The sequence below is a fragment of the Oryctolagus cuniculus genome, chromosome 16, assembly GCF_051225735.1.
Source record: "Oryctolagus cuniculus isolate XC-2025 breed Fujian yellow rabbit chromosome 16, ASM5122573v1, whole genome shotgun sequence".
Taxonomy (NCBI): domain Eukaryota; kingdom Metazoa; phylum Chordata; class Mammalia; order Lagomorpha; family Leporidae; genus Oryctolagus; species Oryctolagus cuniculus.
The window spans coordinates 81,367,667-81,391,062 of record NC_142882.1 but is presented as its reverse complement, the minus strand read 5'-3'; the positions used below and the strand labels follow the sequence as shown (position 1 = coordinate 81,391,062).

Below are 23,396 nucleotides of genomic sequence, written 5' to 3'. Positions count from 1 at the left end.
CAAATGGCAAAATTCCATTCTTTTTTATGGCCGAGTTGTATTACATCGCATATTTTTCCAGTTTCTTTATCAGTAGATCTGTGATCCATTTTGAGTTGATTTTTGCACATGATTAGAGATAGGGATCTAGTTTCATTGTTGTGCATGTGGATATTCAATTTTCCTAGGGGGGCTGGTGCTGTGGCACAGTGGATTAAAGCCCCAGCCTGCAACCCATATGGACGCCGGTTCAAGTCTTGGCTGCTCCTTTTCCAATCCAGCTTTTTACTATGGCCTGGGAAAGCTTGAAGATGGCCCAACGCCTTGAGCCACTGCACCCACGTGGGGGACCTGGAGGAAGCTCCCAGCTCCTGGCTTTGGATCAGCTCAGCTCTGGCTGTTGCTATCATTTGCTGAGTGAACCAGCGGAATGGAAAACCCCTCTCTGTAACTCTGTCTTTCAAATAAATAAAACAAATCTATAAAAGAAAATTTCCTAGGATTATATTTTGAAAAGACTATCCTTTTTCAAGTGCATTTATAAAATATATATTTATTTATTTGAAAGGTAGAGTTACAGAGAGAGAAGGAGAGATGGAGAGAGAGATCTTTCATCTGCTAGTACACTCCCCAGATGGCTACAGTGGCTAACTAGGGATGTGCCAGGCCAAAGCCAGGAGCCAGGAGCTTCTTCTGGGTCTTCCATGTTGGTTCAGGGGCCCAAGGACTTGGGCCATCTTCCACTGCTTTCCTAGGCACATAAGCAGGCAGCTGGATTGGAAGTGGAGCAGCCAGGGCTCGAACCAGCACCCATATGGGATGTTGGCACCGCAGGCCTCAGCTTAAGCATCCATACCACAGCACCAGCCCCATCAAAATAATTTTCTTAGTACCTTTGTTAAAGTTCCTTTGGCCATAGAAGTATGAGTTTACTTCTCAGCTGGCTGTTCTGTTACATTAGTCTATGTGTCTGTTTTTATGCTCAGACTATGCTGTTTTAATTACTGTAAATTGGTAATATATTTTAAAATCAGGTAGAGTAATGCTCCTGCTTTATTCTTTTAACTCTCAAGATTGCTTTGTCTATTGGGAGTCTTTTGTGTTTCCATACAAATTTTAGTAGTGTATTTTTTGTAGTTTTGTGGAAAATGTCATTGGTATTTTTATTGGGATTCCATTGATTCTGTAAAATCACTTTGGGTATACGCACAGTTTAATGATGTTGATTCTTTCAACCCATGAACAGGTGCTATCTTTTCATTTCTTCTTCAATTTCTTTCAAAAGTTATCTCAAGTTTTTATTGTGCAGATCTTTCATTTCTTTGGTTAAATTATTTTGGTATTTTCTTTAGTAGCTATTAGAAATTTGATTGTTTTATTGATTTCTTTTTCAGATTGTTCACTGTTGATATATAACAACAGTACTGGTTTCTGTATATTGACTTTGCATTCTGAAACTTTGCTTGAATTTGTTCTAACAGTTTCTTTTTAAAAGATTTACTTATTTATTATTTGAAAGGCAGAGTGTCAAAGAGGGAAGGAGGGGGTGAGGTGGATCCATTGATCTTCTGTCTGCTGGTTCACTCCCCAAATGGCTGCAGCAGTTGGGAACGGTCCTGGTTGAAGCCAGGAGGTGGGGAATTCATCCAGGTGTCCCACAATGGTGGCAGAAGCTCTAGTACCTGGCTTTCTGCTGCTTTCCCAGGTGCATCAGCAGGGAGCAAATTGGAAGCAGAGCAGCCAGAACTCAAACCATGGCTCAGGATCTTAACCTGCTGTGCCCCTTTAACAGCTTTTTGGTGGAGTCTTGGTGGTTTTCAATATATTATGTCTTGCCATCTGCAAATGGTGACAGTTTGACTTCTTCCTTTCTGATTTGGATGTTTTTAATTTCTTTCTCTTGCCTGATTTTTCAGGCTGAGATTTCCAGTATTGTGTTGAATAAAAGGAGGGAAAATGCACATCTTTGTCAATTTTTCACCTTTCAGTATGATGCTGACTATTGGCTTATTGTGTATGGCCATGATTATGTTGAGTTATGTTGCTTTGTTATTCCCATCCTACTGTGTCCATTGTTGCTCATTTTCTAGCTGTAGTTAAAAGCTTTAATTTTATTTACTTTCAGATTTTTTTTTGTATAAGTATATATTTAAAATTTCTTTGATGTATTGATTTGGTTGAATCCCACAGGTCTTGTAGTTTCATGTTTCCATTCCCACATATTTATTTATGAAATTTTAGCTATAGAATATATATAGATAGAAAAATGGTAGTGTGACAGATTAACATACCTGTTGCCATCTCACATAGTTACTTGTTTTTTGTTGTTTTGGCAGTAACAGCTGAAATCTACTCATTTAGCAGGAATTTAAATTGCAGTCAAGTTTTTCAAACTAGTCTTTAATTTTATAATATCATTAAATTTTAGTTTTATAATATCATGGAATGTTTCTCTAGTTTCTGATACTGATATGTTCTTTGTGGCCTAAATCTAACATTCATTTTTTTCTGAATGTTAAGTGTTCACTTAGAAAGAATATAAGTATATATAAATATGTGTACTAGATTAAGATATTCTGATATTGAAGGCCATATATCTCTTGCTTATGAGTTATCAGTTTATTTTCTTGATATGTGAGTGATGTATTTTTGTCTTCCCTAATCACCAGACTTGGCAGTTTTTCTTTTTTTGCTAGAGTTTTTTCATGGATATTAATCCAATGTTGTTTTACCTTTACTAGTTTATGATTCTTGGACTTCTTGATGTATTTTGACACTGGTTTTTAAGGATATACTAAGTTCATCTACTTATGGTTTTTTGTGAGTTCTTTCTTGTCTGTCATCAAAATTACTCTGTATTTTCTCCCTCATTTTCAAATTTAACCTCTTCAATTTTTCTCTTCTTAATAACTTACTGCTAAATTTTATTTTTAAAAAAGATTTATTTATTTATTTGATAGTCAGATTTACAGAGAGAGGGAGTGACAGAGAATCTTCCATCTGTTGATTCACTCCCCAGATGGCCACAACATCCAGCACTGGGCCAGGCTAAAGCCAGGAGCCAGGAGCCAGGAGCTTCATCTGGGTCACCCACATGGGTGGCAGGGGCCCAAGTATTTTGGGCCATCTTCTGCTGCTTTCTTTTCTCAGGCCATTGGATTGGAAATGAAGTAGCCAGGATATGACTGGTATCCATATGGGATGCTACCAAATGACCCCCATATGGGATGTTGTTGTTGTCTTTAGCCACTATGCCACAACTCTAGCCTCCAGAGTTTTTCTATTAATTGGGGATGTTGATTCACTTAGGTTTATTGTAATCATTGATGTTTAGACTTAACTTTCTTCTTATTTTATTGTATTTTACTAATCATGCTGTCTTACTGAGTATCCTTCTCTTCTGACTTCCTACTCCTCACCCTGTTTTCCCTTCTTCATTGCATTTTTTCTTCCAATCTCCTTCCCTCAATTTGTTCGAGATTTATGTACCTTATTTGTATTAATCTAGTGATTGCCTTTTAAGAGGTAAGAAACATAGTAAAGCTAACACAGTTTGGACATAACTAGTATCTGAGTTCAGTATTGATTAATTTAAAAAAAACTGCAGCATAGTTTAATTTTCCTTTCTTATGATTCTGTGCCTTCCTATACTTCCCCATTATTCCATGTTATACTAAGATAATATGAATTTTATGTCTGCTTTTTTCCTATGCATGATAAAATTGCAATGTTTTCATATCTCATTGAGGGACTGTTTTTAGTATTCATGTTGCAAAATCATGTTCCTTTTAATTTTGAAAATACCACTTTCTTTTTGCAGCCATTGTTGTCTGTGATAATATTGTGCTTCTTGAATAATTTTACACTTAAATGCAACCTCTCCCTTTTTTTCTGGGAGAATTCCACTCAAACATTGAGCTTCTACTGTTTTAGCTGTGTCCCTTCTTCTATTCACTGCCCACTATGTGTTTTATTTTACAGATTAGATACTTAATCTCAAACTATTTTTTTAAAGTGTGTGTCTTCTCAAACTCATTGAAGATGTGGGTTACTGATATTCCAACTTTTGTTGGAACTTTTTGTTGGAACTCATCCAGGGTTTTAGTTTTCCTGCTCATCGAACTTTGTGATTATATTTCATGGTAGTGATTTTCCTTAAATGATTTGTGACTTTTGGTGGTATACACGCTTTTGTATTTGAGAATTCACTTTTAGCTTATTCTGTTTTCTGGAAGTCATCTTTAGTGATGGAGTGAAAGAGGCGGAGATTAGGTTACGGCTTGTGGAAACATTTCCCCTTTCTGTTCCACCCTTCCGTCCTAGATAGTTCTCCGCTGTCTTCTGTGCACCTGTCCTTGCAGCTTGCTTGGGAGGCTACCATGTTCCCACCTGTGTTGATCAGTCTCATCTTTACCTGGAGCTTCCTGCTTCTTTTATCTGATAGCCTATTTTAAATGTCGGGGCTTTTCTCTGAGGGTTTGATTTTACTTACTTGCTTGTCTTCCTGATTCCTCAGAATTTCCAATTAGATGGTAGTAATCTTTTTTGTTTTCTATTCCTGATTCTTTCTTACTATGTTTGAAAGATAGCTCTTTTCAGTCACTATGTGGTATTTGGGCTTGGAGGGAGGTAAGAAGCATGTGTTCAACTTGCCACACAGACTCCTTATCAACTATGAGTCAGGATCATTGCCTCTACATTGAGTGTGTGCAAGTGTGTGTGTGTGTGTGTGTGTGTTTGTTTGTGTTTTCCTAAATGGTGTAAGAGTACACTCAAAAGTAGGGTTAAAACTCAAACTCAAGAATAGTGATGGGGGCCGGCGCTGTGTCATAGTGGATAAAGCTGCCATCTGCAGTGCCAGCATCCCATGTGGGCGCTGGTTTGAGTCCCAGCTGCTCCACTTCCAATCCAGGTCTCTGCTAATGGCCTGAGAAAGCAGTAGAAGATGGCTCAAGTCCTTAGGCTCTTGCACCTGCGTGGGAGACCCAGAAGAAGCTCCTGGCTCCTGGCTTCAGAGCGGCACAGCTCCAGCCATTGTGGCCATCTGGGGAGTAAACCAGTGGATGGAAGACACCTCTCTCTCTCTCTCACTCTCTCTGCCTCAGCCACTCTATAACTCTGCCTTTCAACTAAGTAAATTAAAAAAAAATAGTGATGTATTTTCTTTCTGTAGGAAGTTCTTTTGTAAACTTTAAAAATTGCTTATTTATAAAATGCCATAATCATTAACAACTTGGAATGAATTATGTATGTATATATAACTCTGATCTCCTAAATGCTTTTAGTTTCTTTTTTTTCTTTTTCTTTTTTTAAAAATTTATTTGAAAGGTAGAGTTATAGACAGAGAAAGACAGAGAGAAAGGTCTTCCTTCTGTTGGTTCACCCCCCCAAATGGCTGCAGTGCCAATCCGAAGCCAGGAGCAAGGTGCCTCCTCCTGGTCTCCCATGTGGGTGCAGGGGCCCAAGCATTTGGGCCATCCTCCACTGCCCTCTTGGGCCACAGCAGAGAGCTGGACTGGAAGAGGAGCAACTGGGGACTAGAACTGGCGCCCATATGGGATGCCTGTGTCGCAGGCGGAGGATTAACCAAGTGAGCCACGGTGCTGGCCCCTTTTAGTTTCTTATTTATCATTTTCTAAGATATTTTGATATTACCCTTTTATAGTATTAGTAACAAAATAGATAATTTCCTATTGAAGTGAAAAGTGAATGTTTTTTCCCTGTGGAAGCCAGCAGTTCCTTTTTTTTACTCCATTGTTGAAATTGTTATGGGAGTTGGCAGTGAAAGAGATATGAGATCTTTCACTCAGTGCATTTTTGGTCAGGATTGGATGTAATCTTTGTCAAAGAAAAGTTATATTTTTGTAGCTCAACCTTAAAGGTGGGTTTATCTATAATTAATGTGGGTATGTATTCATTAGTGATATCCAAATGATATCTCATCATCTGTTTGCATTATTACTAAAAGATATTACAGGAGTACCCTTATTTGACTGACTGTTACACATTCATGATTTTCAACAGGAGTTAGATGGTTGATATTTTCATCTCTGACATGATCTGTTTAGCAACTGCAATTCTGTTGTAGATCAAAAGCCATAATATAGTATGTAAATAAATGAGCATGACTGCATTTTGATAAAACTTTATGGATTCTAAAATTTTATTTCCATGTAATTTTCACATATTCTGAAATTTTATTTTTCATTTGATTCTCCCCTCCCCCTTCTCACAATTAGTAAAAGTGAAAACTATTCTGAGTTCATAGGTTATACCAAAAAAAGGTAGTTGTCTGGGTTTGACCCATGGGCCATTCTTTGCTAGTGCTTAATTTAGAAGATTATATAATAATATCAAAAATAATTATAATCTGTTGAGCTAATAAAAAACCCAACAGGTTATAAAAGAGCATATGTACAAAAGCAAGTAACAGCATAGAGATAACACTGAAAGAAGAGAGATCAGAATATTAATGGTGGTTTCCCTGAGTACATTGTGGGTAAATTTAATTCTATATTGTGTTCATTTGCATTTTTGAGTTTTATACTCATTATTTTGTTTTTCAATGTTACGTCAGAAAAAAGTTATTTAAAAAGTGAAAATCTGCATTCTCAGCAAAATCAGGCTGTTTCTTATTAATGATCTGATATGATATGTTTTGTTTACCCTCTGATTCATTTTTAGCCGACAAGCCCCAAATTTGGAAAAGCTGACTCATACGAAAAACTGGAAAAGCTAGGGGAGGGATCCTATGCTACAGTGTACAAAGGGAAAAGCAAGTAAGTCCATTCATTTTTGCACCTTTTATGTGTGAGCTGTATCTGCTTTGTTAACCCCAAGTAGCATTATGTTCAGGTCATTTTCACTTAGTATACAGTAGATTTTATTCTTTTATTAAAGTGTTAATGTTGGTGGATTTGGTTGTCTCTGCTAGCAGACATATTTGGGCTTGTCCAATATATCTTTTCTGTTAAACTCCTCCTTGGACTTTGTTTTCTGTTTTTCTCAGTGGAGTTGGAACTTTCTAAAGAGGATTAATTTCCCAGTGAATGATGTGATGAAGTTCTCAAGGAAGTTTAGCATTAACTTAAGAATAGGAGTATTGATTTGACAAAGGCAGATGCAATGGTCATTCTTGATGTCTTTTTTTTTTTTTTTTTTTTTGCTCTAAAGAAACTCTTCATTTAATAAGTACAGATTTCATAAGTACAACTTTAGGAATATAGCGATTCTTCCCATCATCCCCACCCTCCAACCCCCACTCTCACCCACCACCTCCTCCTTTTCCCATTCCCAGTCCCATTCTCCATTAAGAAAGAAAAGAACAAAACAAAACAAAACAAAACTTCCTCAACAATCAAGACAAGGACTGTTCAAGTCATTTCTTATCAAAGTGTCAATTTCACTTCTACAGACTGCCTTTTAGGTGCTTTATTAGTTATCACATATCTGGGAGAACATATGGTATTTGTCCCTTTGGGACCAGCTTATTTCACTAAGTATGTTTTCCAGATTCTTCCATTTTGTTGCAAATGACCAGATTTCATTTTTTTTTACCACTGTGTGTAGTATTCCATAGAGTACGTATACCATAATTTCTTTTCCAGTCTTCAGTTGATGAGTGTTTTAGTTTATTCCATGTCTTAGCTATTATGAATTGAGCTGTAATAAATATGGGGGTGCAGATAACTCTTATATACTGGTTTCATTTCCCTTGGTTAAATTCCCAGTAGTGAGATGGCTGGGGCATATGGTAGGTCTATATTCAGATTTCTGAAATATCTCCATACTGATTTCCATAATGGTTATACCAGTTCACAGTCCCACCAGCAGTGGATTAGGGTACCTTTTTCCCCACATCCTGCCAGCATTTTTTATTTTTTGATTTCTGTATGAAAACCATTTTAACTGGGGTAAATTAGAACCTCATTGTGGTTTTGATTTGCATTTCCCTGATGGCTAATGATCCTGAGCATTTTTTCATGTGTCTGTTGGCCATTTGGATTTCCTCTTTTGAAAAATGTCTATTTAAGTATTTGTCCATTTCTTAACTGGGTTGTTTGTTTTGTTGTGGAGTTCCTTGATCTCTTTATATATTCTGGTTATTAATCCTTTATCTGTTGCATTGTTTGCAAATAATTTCTCCCGTTCTGCCAGTTGCCTCTTTACTTTCTGAGTGTTTCTTTTGCAGTACAGAAGCTTTTCAATTTGATATAATTGCATTTGTTCATTTTGGCTTTGATTGCCTGTGCCTCTGGGGTCTTTTCCAAAAACTCTTTCTCTGTGCCAATGTTTGCAGGGTTTCCCCAATGTATTTCTAATAATTTGATGGCATCAGGTCATAGATTTAGGTCTTTAATCCATTTTGAATGGATTTTTGTGTAAGGTAGGGGTCCAGCTGCTTACTCCTGCATGTGGAAACCCAATTTTCCCAGCACTGTTTGTTGAGGAGACTGTCCTTGCTCTAGGGATTGCTCCTTTGTCAAATATAAGTTGGTTTTAGATGCTTGGATTGATTTCTGGCATTTCTATTCTATTCCATTGGTCTTTAATCTGTTTTTGTACAGTACCAGGCTGTTTTGATTGTAACTTCATTGTAGTATGTCTTGATATCTGGTATTACGATGCCTTCAGCTTTGTTTTTATTGTATAAGATTACTTTAGCTATTCGAGGACTTCTGTGCCTCCATATGAATTTCAGCATCATTTTTTCTAGATCTGAGAAAAATGCCTTTGGATTTTGATTGGTATCACATTGAATCTGTGGATTGCTTTCAGAAGAAAGGACATTTTGATAATATTGATTCTTCCAATCCATCAATATGGGAGATTTTCCCTTCTTTTTTTATATCTTCTATTTCTTTTTTTAATATTTTGAAATCTCATGATAGAGATCTTTGACATCCTTGGTTAAATTTACTCCAAGATACTTGAGTTTTATTGTAGCTACTGTGAATGGGATCAATCTTAGAAGTTCTTTTTTAGTCATGGCATTGTCTGTGTATACAAACACTGTTGATTTTTGTGTATTGATTTTATATTTTGCTACTTTACAAAACTCTTCTATGAGTTCCAATAATCTTCTGTTGCAGTCTTTTGGATTCCCTATGTATAGTATCATGTCATCTGCAAATAGGGATAGTTTGACTTTCTTATTCCCAATTTGAATTCATTTGATTCTTTTTCTTGTCTAATGGCTCTGGATAAAACTTCCAGGACTATATTGAATAGCAATGATGAGAGTGGACATCCTTGTCTGGTTCTAGATCTCAGTGAGAATTCTTCCAACTTTTCCCTATTCAACAGGACGCTGGTGGTGAGTTTGTCATAAATTGCCTTGATTGTGCTGAGGAATGTTCCTTCTATACCCAATTTGCTTAGAGTTTTCATCATGAAAGGGTGTTGTATTTTATCAGATGCTTTCTCTGCATCTATTGAGATGATCATATTATTCTTGTTCTTTAGTTTGTTAATGTGATAAATCACATTGATTGATTTGTGAATGTTGAACCATCCTTGAATACCAAGGATAAATCCCACTTGGTCTGTGGGAATGATCTTTCTGATGAGTTATATTCGATTGGCCGCATTTTTTTTAAGGATTTGTGTGTCTATGTTCATCAGGGAAATCGGTCTGTAGTTCTCTTTTCTCTGTTGTATCTTTTTCAGGATTAGGAATTAAGGTGATGCTGGCTTTGTAGAAAGAATGTGGGAGTATTCTCTCCCTTTGAATTGTTTTGAAGAATTTGAGAAGAAGTGGACTTAGTTCTTTCTCAAATATCTGGTAGAATTCAGCAGTGAAGCCATCTGGTCCTGAGTTTTTCTTTATTGGGAGGGTCTTTACTGATTCAGTTTCCTTCTTAGTAATGGGTCTGTTTAGGTTTTCGATGTCTTCATTTCTCAATTTAGGTAGGTTTCTTCTTGTCTGGTCAGGTAGACTCAGCTGAGCTCCTCTTTTCGAAGAAGATCAGTGCCTGGGCACTAGCCCTAGTGAGTATATTATTCGTCTGCTCTTCTACAAGGACCACACAAAGGATCTGTGCAGTCCTCAGTATAAGCTCAGATTCCCCAGCAATGTCTCTTGCCAGGTAACCAGAGAGCCCCGATTGTGTGGAGCCTCCCACAGGGACTACCCAATTTCCCAGCCACACCCTGAGTCTCCCAGACAGCCTCAGTGTTTTCACAGTCCCATCACACAAGCCTCCCACAGTCATGAGTACCTTAGCCCCCTGTATGTTCTCCCTACTGGACTCAAGAGTCTCCACTTGGCCTGTTGCTGGGTGCAGACATGAGCTGGTGCAGTTGTTAAGTATGTCCAAAATGGCACCTGCTGTCTGTCAACTGCGTTATAGGACACCTTTATAGGATGACTGAGGAGAGAGAAAATGTGCACCCCTCTTTTTTTTTTCTCCTCTAGTTTGATGGGTACACTATCCCCCATGGGCCTCCAAGCCGAATTCCCTCTAGGCTCTTCCTGCAGCTTTTCACTACTAGCTTGGGCTGCTGCAGTCTGGTCTTCCCTCGCTCTTTAACACTGGTGTGGAGGCTATAGGCTGGAGGGGTCCTAAGTTGTATACGACTTTGCCCTCCATGTAGGTCCACTGTGTTCCTCCAATTTACGTAGTTTCCTCTGCTGTTTTCTACCCAACTCTTCTCTGAGAATGCACTCTTTCTCCTTTTCTTAAATTATTTTCTCCTAGACTCGAGCAGCAAGCTCCCTCCCTACCTTGCCATCTTAATCAACTCTTGATGTTTTTTTTTTTTAAGATTTTATTTATTTATTTGACAGGTAGAATTACAAACAGTAGAGAGAGAGAGAGAGAGAAAGGTCTTCCTTCCGTTGGTTCACTCCCCAAATGGCTGCAACGGCCAGAGCTGTGCCTATTCGAAGCCAAGATTCAAGTGCCTTCTCCTTGTCTCCCACATGGGCACAGGGGCCCAAGCACCTGGGCCATCCTCCACTGCTTTCCCAGGCCACAGCATTATTATTTCTAATAATAATAATTGGAAGAGGAGCAACCAGGACTAGAACTGGCGCTCACATGGGATGCTGGCGCTAAAGGTGGAGGATTAATGTAGTGTGCTAAGGCGCCAGTCCCCCTTGATGTCTTTTTAAATTGAGCTTTCACTCCATCTTTCAGAAGTCAATTAAAAACCCCACAGACTCCTCTCTTTCCTCTACCTGTGTCCTTGGTGTCATGCTGTATTTCCACAGATGGAAGCAACTCTTCTGCATTTTGTCCTCTTGCCCCCATGGCCATCCTGGTTTAAGGACATGGGCTTGAATTCCCTAGAAGCAGGACTCCACATGTTTCTGTTGACCTCCAGCCTAATTAAGGCAGAGAGATCCTGTATGTAGTGGCCAGTAGCTTGCAGCAAACTTCATGCTGCTTCTGAAGTAACCACGGTAGATACAAGATGTTTTAATTTCATCACTTTTACCATGAACTGAAAAATAATTTTCTAGGCCATGCTCATTATTTTCTGTTTCATTATTATGTATTTTATTTGAAAGTTAGACACACAGTGGACACACACACTCATGCACACATGGAATTTCCGTCCTTTGATTCACACCCCAGTGCCCACAATGGTCATGGTTAGGCTGAGGCTCAACCTGGGAGCCAGGAACTCAATCCAGTTTCCCTTGGTGGTAGCAGGGACCTGATTACTTGAGCCTTCAGGGCTTCTTCCCTGGGTCTGCATTAGCAGGAAGTTGGAGTCAGGAGCTGGAACTGGGAAACTGGACCCAGGTATTCTGATGTGGGATGCGAGTGTCCTGATAGGCTAAATGTGTGTTCCCTGTGATCTGTTAACAGTTATAGAGGATATGACATTCTTGCCAAAGTAATAAAATTAAAAAGATGAAGAAAATTTTCTAAAGGATCATTGCAAGTGCATAATTGAAAAGTTTGACTATGTGCTAATGGGGTAATACTTGGATTTTTGGGACATAATCTTATACTTTTGCTTATCCAGGGGTGGGGAACTTTTTTCTGCCAAGAGACATTTGGATATTTATAACATCATTCGTGGGGCATACTACATTGTCAACTTAGAAATTAGTCTGCTACAGATGCATTTTGAGTCCCGTCTGCAGTTGCTTTGGCAAGGGCAGACCAAATGATTTTGTGAATGTTATGTGGCCCACAGGCCATATGTTCCCCACCTCTGGTTTATAGTTTTTAATTTATTAAGATGAAGAATTCCTTATAAAGGAGTAAGAAATGCAGAAATGCTGAAAGTCAGTGGTAACCATTAATTTTCAGATCTATGCAATTTTTAAAGCCTTTTTTTTTATTTGAATGAAAAATCTATCTGAAGGAGAATTAACAATGCATGTTAAAAATGGCTATTGAGAGCCAATGCTGTGGCATAGTAGGCTAAGCCTCCACCTGCATGGGCATGGGTTCCTGTCCTTGCTGCTCCTCTTCTGATACAGCTCTCTGCTATGGCCTGGGAGAGCAGTGGAAGATGGCCCAGTAGAGATGGCTTCAGCCTCTCTACCCCCAGGGGAGACCTGGAAGAAGCTTCTGCCTTCTGGCTTTGGATCTGGCCAGCTCTGGCAGTTGAGACCATTTGGGGAGTGAACCAGCAGATGGAAGACTTCTCTCTCTCTCTCTTTCTCTTCTCTCTCTTGCTGTCACTTTGACTCTCAAATAAATAAAACAAATTGTTTAAAAAATAGCTATTGATGTAACCCTGCTGCTTGAGAATTATGGAATGTCAGGGTAATGTTGTAAATGGTTAAGCAAATTTTTGAAATAGGGGTTGTGCTCCAAATTCTTATATTCTTTCCTAAACAATTGATAATACTCAACTGTATAAAAATTACTTGTACATTTAATGTTAATAAAGTGATAACTACCCTTTATTAAGCAGTTATTTTGTACAAAATACAATGCATCCTTTTGTCTCATTTACTCCTGTGCCCTGTAAGATGGGTCCTGTCATTGTCATCTCCCTTTGCCTAGTCAGGATTTGTGGTGCTTATGCCCACATCCACAAATGTGATTATTGGTAGAGCTTGTTTTAGCTAATGTCTGGCCTGAAGCCATTCTTTTCCTGTTACACCATTCCTGCTTTTACATAGTGTAAGGCCTTGGAAAGACTGGGTCCTCACTGAATATTCCAGATGGTTCTCACATATGCTCTGACTCTTTTTAATTGTGACTCAAAAAGAAACAAACACACTATCTCATTATAAGGAAACGAACCAAACATTTGGAAGTGCCTGCCCACAAAAGATGTGGTCAGCTGATCTCCAATGATAAGTTAATAACTCTATTACATGTTTAACTTGAAGGTTTATGTGAAAATCCTGGAGATAGTTGGATAAAAGACTTTCAAAGCACCTGTAACTTTGAGGTGAATGGTCCCAGACAGTTGATAGTTTTCACTCTAGCAGGGTCTAGATTTATCTCATCTGTATTTCTTGAGCAGTTCCAAGCCTGCTGGTCACGTGTAGTATTTAATTTCCTCCAGCTGGAGTTGAAGCCCCTACCCCCTCACCTGCTTCGAGAGATGACAGGCAGCCTGGGTTTGCTTGCTTTAAAGTGGCAAGGTCAAGTGGAAGAACAACAGCTGTGTGTCACATAGCAGGGTTTGCGAGCCGTTTGTGTGGTGTGTCCCCGAAGCACTGTACAACTTGAAGAGACAGCTGAATTTTGGGATCTCTGCTGCAGGACTCCTCACAGCTGCATCCCTAACCCATGTTTAAGCTTTCTTTCGCATGCCCTCAGGAGCAGCTATTGATATCATGCAGTGGGCTGCCTGACTGGCATTTGTAGAGCTCCCTGAGATTTACAGTTTATGTGCCTTTTATGTACATGTATTGATTTACAGGTGTCAAGTTTGGATTCTACCGCCAGCCTCATTGCCTAGGTTTTCTTGGGCTGACATAGAGAAGTACCACAACCTGGGTGGCTTGAGCAGCAGAAACTGTCTTGTGGTTCTGTGGGCCAGAAGTCAAGGGTCAAGCTGTCTGTACCATGGGCTCCTTTGAGGGCTGGGAAGAAGCAAGCGGTGCAGGCCTGTCTCCCGGCTTCTGGAGGTCGTCAACAGTTGCTGGATTGTGGATGCATCGTTCCAGTATGCCCTCATTCTCACATGTGTTCACATGTCTGTCTCTGTCCACATTTCCCCTTTTGATCAGGACGCCAGTTGTGTTGGATTGGGGCCTATCCTAAAGACCCATGTTGACTTGATTACTGCTGTAAAGCAAAACATTTTCAAATAAGATCACATTGTGAGATGTTAGAATGTAGAACTTCAACATGTCATGTTTGGAAGATACAATCCGATCTGTGACACATTAATTTAAAAATCTCACTAATTTGACACACCGTTCACAACAGCATTCTTCACTTTGCCCCTGTGGTGTGCACTAGCACTGTCTGGTTTCATGATTGTTCTTTCTGTGCTGCAACCAAAGTGTATTCCTCCCATCAAGGGTTTGTATAAATATTGATTTTTGAGATAGGTGCAGTTAGCTGGAGTCTAAAAGCTTGAAAAGGAATCCGAAGTTTTTAAAAATTGCTCTTGAATTCTCCTGGGTCTCTTATTCTTATAGGAATATACACACTGGAGAGAAGGTGGCAGAGATTCCTATACAGGTGGCCTGTTTGCTAGTAAGCCTACCTTCCAGGAAGTGGCTAGCTGTGTCCACGTCAACACACATTACTCCCAAGTGTACTTTGTTCATTTGTTTGTTTCTAAGAAGCTTTGAAATTATCACATATTGAAGAATAGAGTTTTCATCTTAACCAGTTTCTCCAACTTCTTTCTTCTTTCTCTGTGTATGTATTTGGTTTTTTTTTTTTGGTGGGGGGGAGGGGAAGAAAACAATTTATTGCTACATCTGCCTCCCAATCTCTAGCCAGGACTGTTTTTCTGAATAAGTTCTCTCTTCTAAATTTCTGTAGCATTTAATGTAGATTTTTAAGAATATCATGCATTGTGTATATTGCATTTAAAAACTTCTGGCATTTGACATTGCCTTTATCCAGCACCTTCAAATCATCTGTTTACCTTTCAGTTTGCCAGGGGCTTTTGTTTAGGTAGAGAGTTGGGATTTTTGGAGCTTTTTTGACTAACGATTAATGTTTGTTCCTTAAAATAGTTATGCCTTTTTCGTGCTGTAGTTGGAAAGAGGTAACTCAGATTTGGATTATGCCCTCAAGAAACTTAATCTTGAAGGGAGATGTACGTATACGAAGACAGTTCTACTTCAGTTAAAAGGTAGAGTGTTCTGTACAAGTTAGACTATAGTGAGGAAGGCAAGGCCCACATAAACCAGAGTGGGGTTGTAAAAGGAAGGGAGAAGGGTTTTTGCCACACTAAATGTGTCCTCTGCAGGGATGACTCTGTGAGATCCTTGGGACAGTTCTCTCTCTGCTCCTCCTGGCAAAAGTGAAACTTTTACCCTTTAGTTATTAGAAACTGCAGTGAGTTTGTTGAACCCAGTGGCCTTACAGTAAAAGCAAATGAATTCATTTTGATGATGTAAAAATTTTGATTAAGCAAAAGGTGTTATATTTAAGTATTATACTGAAGTTGGTTTTAAGCCATCTAATGTGGAAGGACTGGTAGCTTGCTTAGGTGTGGGCACCCATGCATACTGGCCATTTTAAATAAGAACTGTGCCCACATACCACTCGTGGTGGGACCCTGAATCTCCCTCCAGGGTTTATCACCTGCTGTGAGTGGTGAGAAGCCGTGAACCTTTGCTGTTCCTGGAATGGAGTCCTGTCCTTTGATTCCTACTGAATAGAGAGGGGATGTGAGAGTGGATTTTCTCGTGTCATTGGAGAAAACAGCTTGCTCCCTGTTCCATCTCTGCACTTGGAATCCTGGCCTCACGCAGCCTGCACCCCACAGGTGGTCCTGATCTGGCCATTTTCTCTACTTATCTTTAGTTTCTGTGGAGGTGCAGATGCCAAAGCCTGACTCCTGGGGAAGCTCACTAAATAGAACCCTGCCCACACTGGTTTGTGCCAGCTGTAAATTGTTATCTCAGAGGTCAATAAGAACAATGGAGGAATTTGCTCACTTTATGTAACAGGAGATTTATGTGATTGAAAGTGCCAATCTTCTTTTAGGCATTTCATTCTGCCAATTTGTGCTGAATAATTGAACTTGAATTAAATGACCTCATAAATTGAGGGACTAGCCAAACCAAGACTGAAATATACTAAATACATTCCAAAGAGCTCTTCAAAGACCCAGGAGAAATAGGAGGAGAAATGCTGTTAATTAAAACAAGCAGCAGCAAGAAGAAAGGCAGCAGCAGTTAACCACCTTTTCAGAGTATGTGAGATTAATGATGTGGTTCTTAGTGTTTGCCCTGAAGGTCAACTCCATTGAAACACTATCAGGAGGAGTTGGAAGAATTCTGAAAGTCAGAAATCCCTAGATGGAAAACACTGGACTCCTGGTTCATTGATGTTTCAGTCTAGAGTGTGGACACCTGGGCTGTCACGGTGACCTCCAGTGTCCTGAGAGGTTACTTGCCCACAAACAGGAACTTTGTACTCAAAAGAAGTGAAACTGATCACTTTTCAGGCTCCATCAATTGATGCTCCCAAGGCCACTTGCTGTTCCTCCTTAGGTCTGCTCCGATGTCTTGAGACTTTAGGCCCATGGGCTAAATCTTATAATCACAGTATCTTCAAAGATCAGACCTATAATCATATTGTTAGTGACAGGGTATGAAAATGGTGTTACATATAATACAACCAGTGCCAGTTTTGTAATTTAATGCACAAAATACTGCATTACAGTGTGTCACAGGACAAATGGTTTTTAAAAAGGCTAATGGAGTATGGAGTATGTGGGGCTTGATGCATAGGAATTTCAGAATTGTGAATAGGTGAAAGTTGAGCAAGTAGGGTTCTTTTTCTTACCTATTAAAAGGAGGATAATAGCCCACCCATTAATATTTGCTAATTTTATTTTTTAAAACTCTGCAGCCTACTTAAATTGCAGATTCAGCCTGACTTCCTCTAGAAGAATGGAGGCATTAGTCTGGTTCATTGGTACAGCTGGTTTCATTTAGCTTGCAGCAGATAAACAAACAATGTCTAATCTCTTTGACAAAAATGACAATGAGGTTATTGTTTAAGCAAGAAGCATGATTTCAATTATTAGGCTGAACTGTACTGGAATCACATTCTTACTAGACAATGCTCAAATAAATGGTTTGGCTTCTGTTAGCCATTTTTACTGTCAGGGTTTTTTGATCATTGGATTAGAAGACCCTCAAGACAAGTAGTTACATTTGTTGTCTTCAGAACTGTGGTCATATGTTGGCTGTGCCCTGCCTGATGAGATTCAGGCACTCTTTGGCTAGTGGTGAAATTTTTTGAAACAGTGGACATTTTTAACTTTTACAGTGATTTAAATTAATAATTTTAGGGGGCCTAGGATTTCCTTCCCATAGCTCAATGTGGGTAGTTTTGGAGGAATACTAGGGGAAGGATATGATGGTAAGGTTGGTTTCATGTGGAAACACCCTCATTACTGAGCTGCTTCGTTATTCTTTTAGTTAAATTGAGGGTGCCAGGTAGGGACCATCTTTCTGGTCTGTACCATTAGTTTGTCACTAGGGATGCTTTTACTCTCCAGTATACATTTGATGATGTCTGGAGACATTGTTGGTTTTCACAACTTGAGTGAAGATGGTGTTACTGGCATCTAGTGGGTAGAGGCCAGAGTTGCTGTGAACAATTCTACAGATGGGCAGGACACTCTCCTACCACAGAGAATTATTTGGCCCTGTGTGTCAAAAGTGCCTAAGATGAGAAACCCTGAACTAAACAAGGGAAATAAGGAGGCAGTATGTATTTTAAAAAGAGCTCCTTCCAGGGCTGGTGTTGTGGCTTAGTAGGTTATGCAACAAAGGCATCTCAAATCAGAGTGCCCATTTGAGCCCCCCTGCTGTGCTTCCTATCCAGCTTCCTGGTAATGCACCTGAGAAGGCAGTGGAAGATGACCCATGTACACAGATCCCTGGCTCCTAGTTTTTGGCTTGGCTCAGACCTGACTGTTGTGGCCATTTAGAGAGTGAACTAATAGATGAAATATTTCTCTCTTCTTCCTCTCTTGGCTCTGCCTTTCAAATGAATGAATGAATGAATAAGTGAATTCATTCCTTTTCAGGTGTCTACTAATCCGTGTTGTGGTCTGTGTGCTGGAATAGGCAATGAATAAGTGGTGGTGAATAAAACTGATGGAGTCCCTCTTTTCATGGAGCATATCATTGATAGGAGAAGCAGAAGTTAAGACAGCAGATGCATCTGTCATTACAGGTTTATTTGAAGGAAAGGGGAGCTATGAGTCAGGTTGGGGGTTGTGTGTATGAGAAAGGGAGGAACAGTAGTTTTACTTCAGATGGATTGACACTAGGAGCCTTGTTGAGGAGAGGATGTTGATGCTTAGATCTAAGGAAGAGATGTTGCCAAGTAAGTAAAAAGTGTAGTGACAAAAGTGTCTCCAGCCAAACTCTGGGGTGAGAAAGAGCTTGGTAGTTTCTACAAACTTAGGGAAAAGTATGTGACTAGCCTAGAGTTATGGGATGGTGCAGGGGAAATGGGCATGAGTTGAGTTTTGAGACGTTGGCAAGGCCTTGAGAATCATCATAGGAATGTTCTACTTATTAACTGCAAATAAACCACCCCAAAACTTAGAATCTTAAAACAACAAGTATCATTTATCTTGGTTTTGAATCTGTCATTTGAAAAGGGCTAGCAGAAAAAGTTCATTTCTGCTCTGTGCAGTATCATTTTATGCAGCTTGACTGGGAGATGAGGGATCCACTGTCAAAATATTTCACTCAGCATGGCCAGCAAGCTAATGCTTGCTCCTCACGTGGCTTGGACTTTGTTATAGAATGCTGATTGGGCTCCCAGAGTGAGTATCCTAAGTCACAGGGAGTGAGACTTCTGGCTTCAGCTGTAGAATTCAAAGAGCTTGAATATTGTGACTTCCATTCTTACAAAGAGAAAAATGTGCACATACTAAAAATCGATGGCTTTTCTTTATCAGAGAACCAAGGTTAGAGAGCAAACTGCAGTTCTAAATTTTGGGGAGCCACAGGTGTCTAGATGGGTGTGGCGAAGATCCACTTACCTGGAGCACAGATGGCTGGGCTGTAAACTGGCAGATACTGCAGTGGTTGTTTTGATGAACTGCTGGGAACTGAGTATACACAAGCATGAAAGTGAGAAATATTGGGACCACAGCATTAGAGAAGCCCCTCCAAGAACTCCACCAGGTTCTCAGAGTGCAGATCTGCGAAATCTCTTGGAGAATTCTGTGAGGGCAAGAGGAAGCCTAGTAAAATATACTCAGTGTTTTTACATCACAAAGCCTGTTCTCCAGGGAAAAGACTGCCCAGAGGTTCTTAGCATCAGAAGGAAAGGAAGAAAAGAGAAATGGACAATACCAGATTCAAAGGTATGAGACAAAGATGATACCTGGCAATGAGGAGTATCAAGGAATTTTAGGACCTTGTTTCAAAACCTCATATATAGAGTTTGGATTTTATTCTAGTTAGAATTAAATCTTTGCTCTCAACTTTGCCTAGAGTTCTTTTAGTTATCATTTCTGAGCATACATTCCTTTTTGGGATTAATGTCATTAAGTTTCAGATATATTCTGGAGAAGGACAAAGATTCTGCCTGGTAAAAATTGCTTTATATAGAATAGAACCTTATGTCCTCATTTTTCTGGGACAGTCCTACTTCATGCTTGTTGTTTTTGTGTAATTATTAAGTAGTGTTTCTTTTTACTGTGAGTAACATCTCCATTTGAATGATAAATTACCCATTTTGCTTATGTAATGCTTTATTCTTCTGGAAATTTGATAAAACATTTTTCCAAAAATAATTCGATTAAAGCATTGTACTACGAGATCTGACTGAGTAGTTAGAGGGATTATTTGAATAGTTTTTGATTCTCATGAAATATCTAATTCAGACTTGCTGATTATTTTTCAAAGTTCCAGGGCAAGTCAATGAACTTTATCTACAGATATGTGCTTGGTCACCAAGACAGGAAGATTAGACTTCATGATTTTTGTGAAGTAGCAACTGATTAGTCCAAAATCCAAATGACCCAATCATACCCTTACTACTCATAATATAAATGATAAGCTCAAAATAATTCAAGATAGCTGAAATACTGAAAGTCTGAAACCAGAATTAATGAGTAAGTTGGGGTTAAGGTAGAATCAGTGTTAGAACTCAAAGCTTTTGGAAATTTATATTCATTAAATAATAAAAGTTTAAAAAAAACCAAAAAGATACACTATACAACTTAGCTATTCATTTATGCAAATGATGGTAAACAGAATTATAAAGACAGATAATAAACAGCAAATGAGGTTAAAAAAAAAAGAACTCAAAGCTAAAATCAGTGAGTTTCAGTCCAATGTTAACAATGTATTTATCAGTAAGTCATACAAAAGTATATGAGGATACATCAAAAAGTTTGTGGGAAAATGAAATTAAATGATTTTTTTTTGGTGCAAGTTTTTGAAATTCATTCACAGATGTTTCAGAATATGCATTTTTTATGAAATTTTTGAAGATTAGTTTTACAGCAGTCCAGTGAAAGATTGTATGGCAGACAGCGTTGTTGTTAGGACAATTTTGAGAAATATAGGATAAAAAAGGCAGGGGGAGCTTTGGGGTTGCTGTTCACTACTCTGCCCTTCTGTGTTAGAGTGCCTGTTAGGGTACTAGCTGCTCTGCTTCCGATGCAGCTCTCTGCTAATGTGCCAGGGAAAAGCAGCAGAAGATGGCTCAAGTGCTTGGGTCCCTGCCAGTGATGTACAGGAGACCTGGATCGAGCTCCAGCTTCCTGACTCTGACCTGGCCCCTCCCAGACCTGGTTGTTGCAGACATTTGGGGAGTGAAGATCTCACTCCAAGGCATCTGCCCCCCCTACCCCCCCCGCCAGTGTGTGTGTGTGTCTGTCTTCCTCTCCCTTTTAAACAAATAAATTAGAAAAGAAAAGAGAGAGCTTTGGAAAAAGCAGTGGTTCTTGCTTTGATTCTTTTCCTTAATATGCTTATATTTTCAGAGAAGTTCAACCTCAGGTTCTTGTTTGTGGCCTCATTGTAGAGTTCTGAAATGGGAATGATAGAAGCTCACTGGCTTTGATCCAGCAAAATGTCTGTGCTCAGAAAAATCTCAGGACATTAAAAATAAAGGAAATTGTTTTAAAGATCCCAGGCATGAGATACTTTTCATGCTTACTGGTTGCTTCCTGAGCAAATATATTCTCTATTCCTTTGGAGTTCCGAGGAAATAGACATCCATTTCCCCATATAAACAAGTTCTTTGAAAAGTCAAAAGATAATTCTGTCTCTAGTTCAGAATGGTCTCTTTGGGATTGCTGTGTTTTTAACTATCGCTGTTTTTGGGATTTAAATCAATGATCCTACAGATCTGCAGGCATTGTCTGAGCTGAGGGAAAATTGTAAACATCAGGCACTTTGGTTAATAGTTGAAAGACCTGTTGTAACCCAACAGAGAATAAGATAGAAGTTGTTCCTAATTGGCTTGGTGAGTGAGACAACAGAGTGAATTCCAAAGCAGCTTAGCAGCCAGCACAGGTTCTGATAGACAGACAAGCCCCCAAGGAAGCAGATGAGGAACCAAAGACTTCCATTGTGTGTGTGATCAAACCTCTTAGGAGAAAGAAGAGGGAAGTGGAGATACTGAGAAACCAAATAAGTAATGTTACAAACAAGGTCTACTGGGGATCCCAAAGGAAGCTGAATTCCTAATGAGAAAGTGATGAACTGGGTTAAACGGTGACTTTTTTTCTTTTTTCCTTTTTTCTTTCTTTTTTTTTTAAAGTCTCATTTTACTTGGGAAAGTTTTCAGTGCTAAAGCTCTGGGGAATTATGGGCAGCTGGGACTATGCCCAACATAAAGTATAGAGGAATATTAATAAAAATAGAATGTGTCTCATCTCTGAGTGGAATAAAGGGGGTGAAATAACTGATCAGCCATATTTAGAGTTGGACAAAATGAAAAAGCAAAGAAAAGGAGAAGTAGCAAGAATAGGGCAGGAAGAGAGTTTCAGAACAATGTGGATGAAGATGTCATACATCCAGAAACACAAATCAGATGAGTCTTGAAAATAATCCATTTCATTTTGAAATTAGGAAGATTTTTCGGGACTTAAGGGAGGATGCAGACCTAGTTACTTTGTGTTGAAGAAAGAAGGAGAAATGAAAAAAAATGGAGGGTAAATAAAATGTTCTCTTTTGAAGAGTGCGACAAGGTAAGGAAAGAACAAGAAAGATGAGAAGAGTTGTTTTGTTTTAGTTTTAGACTAAATGGGAAAGAACTGAGAGTATATATAGAGTATGACACAGGGGTCAGTAAAAAGGGAGAACAGAATGATTAAGGAAGCACTTGATGTGTATCTGTGTGTGTGTGTATATATATATATATATATATGTATCTTTACTATTTTAATCATATATTTTTAAAAAGGATTCAATAGTCCTTTGTTAGGTAAAATCAAAGTATGGTTACAGAAGACAGGAAATATCCAAGTTACAGTGAACATGGTTTATTTACAAAAGGTGTGACATTTGTACTTCTGTGCAACCTTATCACAGAGTGAAAGCACAGCCATCTGGTTTCTCCACGTACAAGGAAGATCCGAAGCAGAATGCACATCCCCTAGTGGTGTCATCACTGTGTGTCTGTATGATGGGTGCAGACCTCTCTTTCCAGGACTCTCCTTTCTCCTCGGTATTTCTGTTCCCCTATTTTGCTTCTACTTAGAAAGAGCTGGCCTTCAGACATTTCATGGCCACTTTTTGCCACTTGCTCAGGTCAGTTCTTTGAAATGTTATTGCTTATGAACTCTGACATGCACCCTTTTCTAGTAGAAGTAGAAGCTAACAGATGCAGACATCACACAATTCAATTCAGTAGTTATTTCATGAAAAGAAAACAGTGATAAAAATGATTTGCCAACTTAAGGGATTTTATACATTTTATTCCATTTTATTTCTGTGGCTCCAATTTTTTTTTAAGCAAGAAAACAACTTCATTTCTAAACATTTGTTACGTCTTTCTTTGCTAGAAACAGAAGAAACAGTTCTCTCTTTGACAAAACTCCCAGCAGAACAAAAGAAATGTTTCTCCAAATTAGAGCACAAGTCTTCTTTAAATGTCAGTGTTTGATAACTTTTTTTAAAGTATCATGGAGAACTTTAAAGCATTTTGTTTTCTTAGGATGGCAGTTTTGGCCGTTTTGCAGATGACCCATCTGAATCAGATCATTATCAATGTACTTTTATCTTCTGCATCTTCATCGTCACTGTCCGAGGATTTGCCTTGAAGCAGCCTCTGCCCCTCCGCCTGGTGCTGTGTTTCCTGCTGCACCAG

The 23,396-nt window shown here is 39.0% G+C and overlaps 1 protein-coding gene across 6 annotated transcripts in view; it reads left to right on the top strand.

Annotated features, from left to right (window-relative positions):
* Positions 1-23,396, top strand: part of CDK14 (cyclin dependent kinase 14) — a 724,945-nt gene that overhangs the window by 266,983 nt on the left and 434,566 nt on the right. For all 6 annotated transcript variants that reach the window (XM_070058421.2, XM_008261493.5, XM_051852767.3 and 3 more), the window contains one exon: positions 6,664-6,758. In XM_070058421.2, the coding sequence (XP_069914522.1) occupies positions 6,664-6,758 (95 nt within the window). The remainder of the gene's footprint in view (positions 1-6,663; positions 6,759-23,396) is intronic.